The sequence below is a fragment of the Protopterus annectens genome, chromosome 1.part0, assembly GCF_019279795.1.
Source record: "Protopterus annectens isolate FY-2018-M chromosome 1.part0, PAN1.0, whole genome shotgun sequence".
Classification (NCBI taxonomy): Eukaryota; Metazoa; Chordata; order Ceratodontiformes; family Protopteridae; genus Protopterus; species Protopterus annectens.
In genome coordinates, this window is record NC_056725.1 from 882,671,898 (window position 1) to 882,685,523 (window position 13,626).

Below are 13,626 nucleotides of genomic sequence, written 5' to 3' on the forward strand. Positions count from 1 at the left end.
TTCACTCATTTTGTTTGGGTAGTTACTTCCACCCATCTTGAGGAGTTGTGTGAGGAAGGCTAGTACTTGAAGTGGGTCAGAAGGCTGTGTGGAGCTAGGTAGTTAGTTTTAAGGTTGTTTACAAACTCCTCGATGGTCGTTGCCACTAACCTGGAGGTGTGGGTATCTATCCTGTTCGTGATGCTCATCCCTATCTCCTTTATGTTTCTGGATTTTGGGGCGGGTCGGCAGATATGGCATGACGGGTGATATGGTGTGGGGTGCTCTCAGGAGCCTTGAACCAGGTTTCAGTCACAGCACAGACATCAACGTTCTTCATATACTGAGGGAGAGGCGAGGAGCATCTTGAGACTTAGACTGAGGAGGCGCAGCAGTATTACCCCACTTCTTTTTTTTTTTTTTTTTCTTTTGTTAGGTGTTTATTTTTTTTCTTTTGCTCCTAAAAAAAAAAAAAGGCACTATGGGGTGGTGCTATGCTGCTGGAAACAAAGCCCAGGGGAAAGGTGCGAAGCGTCCTGAAAGAGCGTGGCAGTACACTAAACACTGAAAGTTTGATGAGAGACTTAGGGACATAGGTGGACAGTGGTCTCACTTTCGATAACCACATTGCCACAACAGCCAGGAAATCCTTCTATGTGGCACACCTCATCACTAAGGGCTTTTCATCCAGAAAAAATGAGGTCATTGTCCCAATGTACTTATCCCTCATTAGACCCATTATAGAGTACAATGCCCCATTTGGTATGTACCTCACAAGACATCAGCAACAGCTGGAAAGGCCGCAGAAATACCTCACTAAAAGAATCACAGGCCTAAAGCAGATGCCCTATGCTGACCATCTAAAAATAACTCCAGCTATACTCTGTGGCATATCGTCTACTCAGAGGCGATCTCTGCTTAACATATAAGACCATGTTGAACCCTGAGCTGCTGGACATGCTCCACTTAAAGAAATCCCAATCCCTCAGATCCACATGTTTCAGGGATCTAAACCTTGTTATCACAATGAACAAAACATGCTGGAGGGATAGGTTCCTGACCCAGAGACTCCACAGACTCTGGAATAGACTGCCCCTACATGTCAAGCAGAGCACCTCCTTGGCCCTCTTCAAAAAGAACCTTGACGACTGGATGGGAGATAGGAAATTCACCCCAGGGATCATGTCAGCTGCCCTGCTAGACAGGGGTCCAGGAAAGGAAATATTGTGGGAGGAAATATCTGGGGAATTGTTTGGCTAGGCTTGTACAGGGCCCTAGGGCCGATAGCCTAGTACCAACCTATGAACCTATGAATAGGAAAACAGCCTAGTGCAATTTTTTTTGATAATATTAATGCTGAAAAAAATTGCTTTGCAATGTACAAAAAAAAAAAAATAACCAGTCCATTTTACTACTTAAACTTATGTACAAAAACTAAGTAAAGAAAAAATAACCAGTCCATTTTACCACTTAATCTTATTCAGCACTAAGAGGCCTAACACCAGAGTGACTCCTTCTTTATACTTAGCGCAGACAGACACACACACACACACACACACACACACACACACACACACACACACACACACACACACACACACACACACACACGTCAAGTCTGCAAAAAAAAATCAACACAGTTTGGGGCACAACTCTAGTCTGTTCTTAACAGTAGCCAGATTCTGCCATATAGTGATATATATATTTTTTTAGCAAGTTGCTCTGCTGTATTTAGAAATCAAGTGAAGAGCATGAAAAATCTTGGGTTATCTTAAGACTAGAAAAATGACAAGTTTATTAGAAATGCACAAGTCATAGGTCAGCTGTCAGAAAGTATAGATTGTGCTGTCAGTACGGATATTTTTTTTCTTCCCATGGCTCACAGATTCCATGGCATAATTACTTATTCTTGTTTTTTACTGGGCTCTTCCTGTACATTAATTCACATTTTTATTTATTTGATTTAAAATTTATTACCTGTTAACTGTCATTGTTTCAATATGTAGTACACTCATCTTTGGTGCTGGAAGACCAGAAGGCTGTGGGGTCTATTCCCATTACCGGTGACTGGATTGCTGGTACTAGAGTGTAACATTAGGGTAGTGCTGCAATCCAGATTAAGCCGTTCTCTTGGTTCTCCCCTAAAAAGAGGCCATTAGCCTAGTGGGACTAATGTCTCCTTATTGAAATGTCAGCACTCAAAATGTCAAGTGCTGATAGTCTGAAAAAACAAAGACTGAAAACCCAGGAAAAGAGTGAATCTTGAAGAGTGCTCTTCTCCTTTCAACAAGTACAAGCCCCCCCTGTACCCCCAAACATATATATACCAATTCCAAGTTCACCATACCTCACAGACAAGAGAATACCTCAGGAAATAGTTATCTTGGCCATTCGGCTGTTCATTCTCTGTGTTTTGGGACTCTGTCTACCAGGTCCTGGCATCTCAAATGGTTAATAGGACTAACATTGTCAACAAAGGAAGGGTAGGTAAATGGGATGGAGGAATCCTTTTAACCACTACCCAGACAATGAAGCTAAACAAAATGCCAAAACAACTCTGTAGGGAACCATTGGTCACAATGAGCTCCCCTTATTTTTAAAGTTGGAACAAGGGTACAATTTGCCTACATACCAGCAGTATAGAACTATGGAGTACAAAAGTGAGTGGTGCATCCAAAGGTAAAAAAAAGTAAGTTATGGTGATTTTAACATTTTCAACTATTTTTTGTGAAACCAATACAGCTTGGAATATTCAAGAGAGGTTTTTCATTTACTCTCATCAACCAAGGCAGATCTTGCTTCTACTCTCACTGATTTCAAGATTTTTGCACACAAGAACAATAGACAGATGAACACAATAATGGAACTGCATTCAACAACTCTAGCTATTATAACCCGCCCTTGTATCCTAACATCAGTATGTAGGAAACATTAAGTGAAGCAGACATTAGGAATAATTTTTTGTACAAAATGCAATGGCATATTTCAGAATTTGTCTTTAGCCAAATGCATGGGCCTTTGTGATATAACTAAGAATAGAAACATCACACTGATGAAACCAGGCAAGGTGGGGGTGTGGGGGTGGGCTGGTAATTACGAATTTGTTAGATTACTCAGCAAAAATGTTTGTTAATGAAACCATTTTTTACTACAGTGTATCCGAAGCCAAAATAAGCATTGTTTATGCCAATGTTAATTTCACTCTTAAAGATCTGTTGTTGCAACAAGTAATCACACAATATTTATCATTATTGCACTTGTTTAACCCAGTTGTGCCACACTGACATGAATGAGTCACTACTGCAAGTAGTTTCTATGAGTGGTTCTATTGCTGACCCACTTCCTATTTTTGTTGATAAGAAACTTAAGAATATTTTTTGAAAGCATCCTCACAAAGTAGATGATTCTTGACATTTCTTAGTATACCTTTCTAAGGCTGAGTGTCCTGACAAACTATTGATCATTACAGCTGACATCAAAAGTTTGTTCGCAGGTATTCCTCACAATATAGTGATGGAATGGTTTATGCAGAGCCGGATCATGGTCAAGTGTGGCCCCCTATAAACAGTAGTGGATTGGGTCTGACACCCCCCCACCCGGCAGCAGTTCCTCTGCAGCAGCTACCCCACAGCCATTCCAGTGTCCCATTACCTGGCTATTTCTCCTCAGTTACCATAAACACTGATCAAACCTGTCAGTGTGCATACTATTTTCTTATTTACTTCTACAAAGATTACTGATATTTGAGAATATAATTTATAACTGTTATTTCAAATTTTATAGCACAAACACTCATAACCATTTCACACAAATGGAGGCTTAGCAAAATAACACACAACACAATTCCGAGTAAGCAATCAACTCATGAACATAGCACTATACCTGGAATAAAATCAGTGCTGTCATCCAAAATGTACATAGAAAGGATTGCCTTCTAGCAGAATAAAACAATGCAATGCATGGTCAAATGTTAAAATTGAAGTCGATCCTTTCTATGTACTTTTTAGATTATAGCATTGATTTTATTCCAGGTATAGTGCTATGCTCACAAGTTGATTGCTGTACTCAGAATTTATTTATTTATTTATTTATTTAACATTTGTTGACTGAGAAAGTCCTACTAGGACAGAATCTATTTTCAGTGGAGGCCTGGGCTGGGGAGGAATGCTCCAGATGCATGTCTTTGGAATGTGGGAGTAAACCAGAGCACCCGGAGGAAACCCACGCGATCACAGGGAGGACATGCAGACTCTGCATAGAAGGCACCACATCCGAGAATCAAACTGGAGAACCTGTTACTGTGAGGTGACAAAATTAACCCCTGCATCACTGCACTGCCCTATAAAGTTTGCATACCCTGGATTAGAACCTAAGACCATCTGCATTGCAATCCAACACTCCACACGTGTCGCCACAGGATTGCATTAAGAGTCATTATGCCAAGGCTCCATTTATGTGGTTGGTTACAAATTTCCTGTGGTTGTGTCCTGATAGCCATTTGCAAAACAAAACATTACAGTCTGAGAATGAAAACAGACTTAGCTTGAATAGTAAACTTCTTCCCTGAAGTGGCATTGAAACCCACTTTCAAAGAAAATGCATCCGGCCAGTGGCAGATTAAGTTTAACTTTGGGCTGTTTTCAAACTATACACAACTTGCACCCATTTTTTAGTACCATGCTTATATGCATGCATTCTTTATTTCAACTTCCTGATTGTATTAAATTATATTCCTTGTATAATATAGCACCACTTGTTAGACTGTGTTTTAAATTTGTAGTTTTGAACATTTTTTCCAGTAAGCAATGAAACAAAATGTATGAACCAGTAATGACAAAACTACCCATTTCAGAACATTTTACCCATAAAGTCCACTCAGACATCATTAGAAGCCACCAATATCAGACAATATGCACAATCTCTGCAGAAATAGAATTCATCCTAATAATTCTACATTAAAGAAAGCTGTATCTAATGAAGAGATTACTGCTGGAAAACAACTTTAAATTTCAGTGTTTCATCTACAAATTCAGTGCTTGCTACCTTTAAAGAATAAATTGCCTATGTTACATTTAAAAAACAAAATTGGTAAGCTGGTAATACTGAAACAGGGAATGGCTAGCAGACTGACAAGAGGTTGACAGTTACTAGGCATTGCATCCAAAAGTGGACACAATCACGAGTGCAGCACCCCATCCTATCCCCTTAAAGTAAAACACCATATCAGCAATCCATCTACACAGTATGGGTGTAGAACCCACAGCCTTCTTCACAAAAGGTAAGTATACTCACATATTGTGCTACTAAAACTGCTTTCAAACTGTATAGCATGAACAGTGATGGCCATTTGCTAAAGAAAACAGTTGGACATTGAAAACATTCTTAGCATGAGCAACAGTAACCTTCTCTTCCCTTAAAACTCACTATTCCTTGAAAATGCACCAAAACTCACAATTCCTTAAAAAATGCATTGAAACTCTTTAAGTAGTCTAGTAGCTGGTGTAGAGCACTCAGTCTCTTGTTTCCTGTAACCAAGGTACTGTGTTTAAGACTGAGCAAGTTAATTAACTAACCAGTCATCCCTAACCAGGGCATTACACAAAAGCACCTCTACCTTACCATCAACAAAATGCCTGTTTAATTCAGATATGTCCTCAGAATGGAACACTAATCTGAAGAAGAAGCAACTTTAAATTCCACATGTGCAGAAAAAATAAAGAATCAGCAGCAACTAAAATATGCATGCGTAGATGCTTGTTGCTTCTCAGGAATGTAGATGTGTGTACCTGGGTAAACACTTACACAGAAGCAGAGTGCATTCTTAAAGAACAATGTTGTTAATAAGCAGATGAGTCATTTTTTTAAATTAAGAATTAAATGTTGTGGCAGCTCAGTTGTCAGCATCCCTCCCAGCCAGTGGGCCATAGGCAACTGCCTAGGTCGCATAGTGCTGGATCTACCTCTCGGTTTATATATTCTGTGGTAAAACACACAACATTAAATACAACAGACTGCCCGGTTAACAAATTAAGGTATGTTGTTAACTGCACAGCAACAGTGTATCTGCATCTGCACTCAGAAACAAAGTCATTGGTCACAAGTGAAAATCTTACAGACAAATTTACCACACCTCATTATTACATCTTCTCACACTGACTACAATATTAAGAAGCAGGCACCTATGTAATACTCAAGATTCCATGGTATCAAGAACAATGTGCAACACTGCATAAAGGTAGCTCTATAAAGCACAACTTACCTTGGCTAGTTTGCTTTATAGGGAGGATTGCTAGCTTTTCATTGTAAGCTTGCATAGAAATGTCACCAAGGTCTGATGTTTCCATCACATATGGAGGCTGTTGCAACCTTGCTGCTTTACACGATTTACGTTGGCAGTGGTAATTTATCAGCAGCTCCTCCCCTCCTATTGTACCTGCCTGAAAAGGTGACATGTCATACTTACATTGCATTCTAAAGTACATTTTCAGACCATAAACCACAGACACAGTGCTTTCCTGCATTAAACTCTCCTCTATATCTCACTGCAGTATTCTTTAATGCAAACATTGTGCATAACATTATGGATCATTTAGAACAGTGATTATTCTTGGGAAACATACTTATAAAATTAAAATGGTACACATATTTAAGGCAATTCATTTTATGTAAAATATATCCATATTAGGGCCTGTTATTTATAATATGTGTGTATATAATCCATTCCCTACTGCTTGTGTCATTACCATAAATTTCAGTGTTTGCACCACAATTAAACCTTTTTCCTCTCCTTCGTGTCTGTTCTGTGCATAAGGCTACTATACTACTTAAATATAAATATCTTTCTTTCTGTCCCCACTTTTCACAGTTTCGCAAATCATCAGTGCACCATCTGTAACCCTTCACTGCTGGTGATTTAGCTGGCACTTCCACACTGTTCACTACTTTGTCCTTCCTAGATTTTGTGTGTAACTTATCTAGCTACTGCTTTTACCATCTGCTTATCCAACCTCTTTCTCTCTTTCTCTCTCTCTGATTTTTTTCTTGCAGAAGAGAGAGAGAAAGAAAGAGAGAGACAGTCCTGGGTGGGTAATCTCCATTATGTACCCCTACCCCACCCCCAATTCCCTCTCACTCTAAATTTATGTATCTTTACTCATGCGTACAACCTCCTAAACATCAATTTAAGACATATGTTTCAGGTATCACATTAAACCCCTCACAACAGTACACGTGACCAATCACTGCAATAGTTGCCAGTCAATCATTCTAGAAGAATACCACCAATCCTATTTTTTTTCTATTACCAACCTCTGGTCATGCCACTAATCCCTAGCCTTCCTACTATTCCCTTAATACTACTTCCCTTCCCCACTGTTCCCTAATAACTACATCAGACAACTTCTACCTACCCCTCTCACTACTCACCTACTACTATAGTCAAAGTACTGAGTCAAATTCTAGCAATATTCCTTCTACTATTACTTGCACACATCATTGAACATAAACTATGACCAAATCAAATTATCTCTTATTAATCTCTCATTTTTTTCATACAAGTCAGTACATATCTCCTCATCTGTAGCATTCTTCTTATATGCATGCTAACAAGCAAACCTAATTATTCCAGCACTCCTTAGGCCATACATTAGACCTAAAGTATAAGTGCAAAACAAAATGGTTTGTTCCCTACCATTATATTTACATATGTATCTCTTGCATTGTCATGGATATTCATCCCAAACCTAGCCCATCTCAACAACCTGTTCTACGTGTATGCCACCTACAAAAATAGCACTTCCCAAAATTCCATCTCACACAACAAAAACTTGCTGTTAATAAACTATAATCCAATAATTATGTATAATAGTTTTACAGAATTACATGCTTGGATAATCCACCACACCAACAGTTCTCAGTGAAACATGGTTTGGACCAAAAATTTGAAAAAAATAGATGAAATACTACCCAAGGTTACAATATTCTGATTGCAGACATAACAGTAAAACAGGTGGTAAAATGCATTTATTTACCCCAACACACTTGAACTCTCTCTCTAACTCCATGATCTCCCCTTTTCAGTACCACTTTCCTAAAATTAACAACCACAAAAGTACATGCATTATTGCTGCCTATATACCCCCTGGAAAGGACAACCCTACTGTTGAAAATATAATTTTCTCAGTTTCTACTAACATCTCCCAATAAACTGTCATACTAAGTGATTTAATCACAAACTGGTCTTCAATTAGCTCTTGAGTCTCTTCTAAACAGCTTAAACCTATGTAGTTGTATTAGCTAATTCTGACCCAAATTAGACATAATAAAGACCTATACTGGATCATGACTTTCGATCCAAGTAAAATAATCTCTGCAGGTACCCTACCAGATAACTTAAGTCATCATCTCCCACCTTTGCTAAAATATCCAACATCCCTAAGAAGCATCACTATAACAGTTTACAGCTTATCAAAATGGATTGCTATTCTGGATAAATGTAATTGGAATACACTAAAAATATTTTACTAGATAATGCCTTATTAGAATTCAACAAAATGTTTCGCAATATTCTGAAAGAACAAATTCCACTGTGGCAAAAAAGTCAAATTCAACCATGCTCCTCAGCTATTTCTAGCCAACAAATAACTCAAAAGAATCAGGGACAAAGTTTGGTACACTTATCAGAAAAACAATGCACAACAGAATCTACAAATGTAAGTAACTTAGAAATCACACCAATCACATGGTTAAATCTGACAATAAAACCTTCTATACAACCACACAAGAATTCTATCAAAACATTCCTAAGCTCTTTTGGTCATCCTTACACAACCACTTGAACCCTGGTCATGTCTCCATTTCCTTTTATTGACAGCAAAACATATAGCATTCTGTGTCAGTTCACTTACAACTTTATACACTCTACACTGACTCTCCTTATTGAAATAAAAACCCTAGCAATCTTCAAGTGCCCTATTATCGCTCTACTAATTCAAACACTTTGTCACTCATATCAGTTCCTAATTCTGCTATTAAAAATCACCTTCATAGATTAAAGTCAACTATACGTCTAACTAACAATCTCCCCGAAATTATATCAGAATTAATGCATTTTGCATATCCTATTTCAATTCCACTAAATAGATACATTCAGGAAAATTATGTCAACCATCTGGCAAAAATCATACATCATACCACTTCATAAAGATGGCAAATCCACTGACTTTTCCAACTATAGGCTAGTAGCTATATTGTCTCCATTATCTAAAATTCTGGAAAAATGCAGACAAAAATAACTGCACAAACATCTCAATTACAATTTATTTGACATTTGTTTACCAGGGTTGTCTGACTGGGTCTACAGAACCCAGTTTCAGTGGAGGCCCGGGGAGAAAGCTCCACATACATTTTAGCCCAAAAACAATACAAGTGGCATGAGGAACACTATACAAATATAAGTTGATAGAATGTAAACTAGGTTACAAGATCTACTACACATCTAGAAAATCCTGTAGAGTTATATCATTATAGACAATTTTAGTCATTCTAACAACATATACATAGCCTATGAGTAAATAAAGTGTACAAAAATAGTATGTAGGTAGTACAAAATATGACATCGGTTGTTATAGTATATGAAAAATAAAATGTTGGTTTCAGTAGGAAAATAATAGCCGAAGAGTTAGTGATGCAGAAAGATAGTGAGTTAAGAAGAATCGAGGCATTGCAGACTGAGCAGTAGCTTAAGGATATGGTACAGAAACAAAGAAGGAGTTAGGACAGACTTAGGATCTTGTAGACTGTGAAGGCGTGAGATGTGACAGAGGAAGAAGAAAATGAAGCTAGCGTGGAAGAAGAGGAAGAGCTGAGCATTACGCCAGATTTATACAGGAGCAGAGCCTTTTTTTTAGATGATTTTTTTTTTAAAGAGGCTTTAAAGCGGGTTTGGCTAGGCATAGACCTGGTAGCAAGAGATAGTGAATTCCATAGTTATAGACAGTATATGAATATAGAGAGTGACCTGTTTTTTTTTTGTTTTGTGGGTTTTGAGATCGCTAAGAGATTTTTGTCTTCTGATCATAGGGATCTATTTACTGTATAAGGTGCAACTAAGTTGGGTAGTGTAAGGCAGGCAGTAGGCTTCAAAATAAGGTAGTGCAAAGTGGATAGCTGAATAAAAGCAAGTTGGTTGGAAAGTTCAAGCGAGTTTAGTTCTAGTAGCACTTTACAGTGATGTCTGTGATATTTAGAGTTTGTGGTAAACTTAGCTACTTTGTTGTACACTGTTCCATCTTGTTTAGGGTAGAAGTTTGTAAATTAGTGAGACAGAGGCACCGTAAAGAAGGGAGGGAAGTAAAAATGTTTTTACTAGGGAAACTTTGGTTGCTGTAGTTAAGAAATGTTTGTTTCTATAAAAGAGTTCCAGTTTTTGATGAGATTTCTTTATATTCTGCTGTATATGGTGGTCAAAGGAAAGTTTATTGCCAGTGATTACTCCTAGAAGTTTGGTTTCCTACACCATTTCTATGACAGTGCTGTCAGATGCAAAGACGGTAAAATGATCAGTGACAGTGGAGGTGTTTTTAGGGTGGAAGAGTACTATTTCAGTCTTCTTTGGATTAAGAAAGAGTTCATCCTTGGGGTAGCTGTGAAACCATTTTACTGTGTTATGTGAGAAGCCTAAGTTAGGGGATGCGAGACCATGTCAAAGAAAATAGGGAGTAGATGTGCTGTGGCTGGGTCGGAAACTATGTTGGGTTTGGGTTAAAAGATTGTTTTGCAATAGGTATTGCATTATCTGCTGATGGATACCTCTCTCAATAAGTTTGGATATGGGTAACAAGACGGATATAGGATGAAAATTGGTTAGCTTAATAGAATTGCCTCCTTTGTGTATGGGGTGATGTGAAATTGTTTCCATGTGGTCGGTACTTCTGATTCGGATAAAGACCTATTTATAAGGATACTGATTGGGTAAGTGATTGAGTTGGCAGCCACTTTGAGGTAGTGTGGTGGAAGATTATCATCCAAGGTGGAACAGGGTCTTAGTTTTTGTAGTAGTTTCTTTATGGTGTTTGTGGGTATGAGCTGAAATGAGAATGGAGTTTGTATGACATTTTGTTCAGTGGGGGGGTTATTAATGATATGGTTAGAGGTAGTAGATGGTATAGGATTGGTGCCGAAATAGGTTGAAGGGTGGGGGGGGGTCCAGTCCTAGGGGTGTTGGTTATTAGGTCTGCTATTGATTTTATGAAATGCTTGTTAAAGTTTTTGGCTATTTGTGATGGAGGGGGTATTAGGTGATGGGGTGTGATCTCTATTTGTCCCAGGGTTAAGTAGAGTAGATATGGAGCCGCAAAAATCTTTGGGGTTGGTTTTATACTGGAGTTAAAACTGGGAATAGAATGATTTCTTATTAATTATTTCTTATTACAATTCATTAATTTTGTAACTTTGTTACGTAGTGTTTTGAAGTTGACATGATATTGTTAGTTTTTATTTAGTTTCCAGGTTTTCCATGCTAGGTCCCTTTGATTCATCAGGTGTTTACATTCCTTAGAGATCCATGGGGCTAAGATCTTGTTGATTATTTTCATAAGAATGGGGGCTAGGGTATTGAGTATGTGAAGAAAGGTGTTATTAAAGTATAGTACTGCAACCTTTAGTTGTAGTAGTTTAAGGAGTGTCCAGTCTATTTCATGTAGGAGATTGTTGAATTTATGCTGACAAAAATTTGGTAAATTCCTAACTGATTTTACAGTGTGCACTCTTAGTTGTTGGTAGTTTGTTCTAATGGCATAAGCTGGCAGATGATTGCTCAGGAAATAGACAGTGTACCTGAAGAGGGATAATTGGTGGGGTGGGATATTAGGATCCAGCCTAGGGTGTATTGGCAGGTAAGATCTTTGCTGTATCTTGTTGGATTATTGATAAGCTGTGAAAAAACATACAGACTGATACTGTTTATGGGGGGTTGGAAGCAATGGTCTCCAATGTATATTAATGTCTCCTAAGATTATTGTTTCATGATTTATTGTTTGGGATGTCCAGGTTAATACATCTTCCAACACTGGTATATTGTGACATGGTGGGATATATATTACTATTATGCAAATCATTTTTGTTGTGTTGAGGTTCAAAAAAGAGATTAGTACTGCAGCATTAGAAAAGGTGGGTATATTGCTGGTATGGGGTGTGATATTGCATGCAGATGGATATAGAACAGCCATCCCTCCCCCTTTCTTTTTAGATCTATCTCATCTAGTTATTGCAAAGTTTGGATGCATTATTTCTGAGTCTTTGAAATTGGGGTGTAGCCATGTTTCTGTAAGGGCTAATATTTTGATCAATCCAGGCACGCAGTGGGACTATTTTATTACATATACTTCTAAGGTTCAGTGTTTGTATGTTTAAATCTTTGGTGTTACTTTTGGGGTTAGGATTAAAGGGTGGGCCTGGGTTAGGATGTATGTCTCCACTTTTGAGTAGACAGGTGATGAGGAATGAGTACCACTGAATATGTGTTTTATACATAGGTGATGGTACTGGTGCCAAGTGTGGTTTCATAGGAGGCGAGGAGGCCAATAATCTTCTCTCTCTCTCCTGCCCATCATGGTTTCAGGCCACATCATAAAACCACTTCAGGTCTTCTTAACTTCATCAGTACTATCAATAATTAGATACCATGGCAACTTAGTGTCTCATCCCTCTTTCGCAATTTATCAAAAGCCTTGACAACGTCTATCACCAAAAAACATCTTCACAAACTATCCAAAATTGGATTGTCCCACTCCTTCCTGTCCTGGTTCACCAGCTACTTGTCAAATCAATATCAGGCAAATGACAAAATGAAAACTCTTCTTTTCTCCCAGTCCCATTCAGGATTCTACAGACCAGTTTTGTTTAACATTTACAAGCCTATATCATAACAGAAAAGATCCTTGGGTGTTGACACTTGTCAGCAATATTTGGGTTAAGATTTGCTAGGCTTAAAATAGCTCTTTGCAATAGTTTCATAAGTTGTAGGCTATTCGTTTATTTCATCTGCTTACTATGAAGACCATCACCTGCATCTTATCTTCTTATTGCGGTTCCCTTTAAACCTCCATTGCTGACATCTCCAGACATAAACTACTAACAGATAAGCCCCGTTACTCCTGCATTTATGCGAAATCTCCAGTGTTCAAAAGAAAATTAATTCACTTAGGAGAGGAAAGTAATCAATGACCTAGTAGGTGGGTGTGAAGCTCTAAAGGTATCTCTGCCACACACTGCTTTAACTATTTATTTTCTGCATCTCCTATGCCTTCTGTAAGTGTTTCTATGTAGAAGTATCCCTAATATCTGACTGGATTAGTCACCAGCAGTCAGTCTTGCATTAAAAAGGTATCTTCCAGTCCTACAAAAATCTGATCAGCTAAAAGTCATTTCTTACATCATTAGGCAAAGATCACAACCAGTCACACAGCTCAGTATTTTGTATGTTCTTTGTATGCCAGATTTTTAGTGCTTGCTATTCAATTTATGACTGTTATACTTCTCACATTTAGCATTTCTGTCTCTAAAGTATAATGATTTGTGTGACATATCATACTAGGCTCATTTCTTATGCATGTGTCTGTTTATGTATATATTTATATATTTATGTTT

At 38.0% G+C, this 13,626-nt stretch overlaps 1 protein-coding gene across 1 annotated transcript in view; it reads right to left on the minus strand.

Annotated features, from left to right (window-relative positions):
- LOC122795602 (sialin-like) overlaps positions 1-13,626 on the minus strand; it is a 925,743-nt gene that overhangs the window by 848,782 nt on the left and 63,335 nt on the right. The window contains exon 2 of the mRNA XM_044063877.1: positions 6,239-6,416. Coding sequence (XP_043919812.1) covers positions 6,239-6,323 — 85 coding nt within the window. The 5' untranslated portion in view covers positions 6,324-6,416. The remainder of the gene's footprint in view (positions 1-6,238; positions 6,417-13,626) is intronic.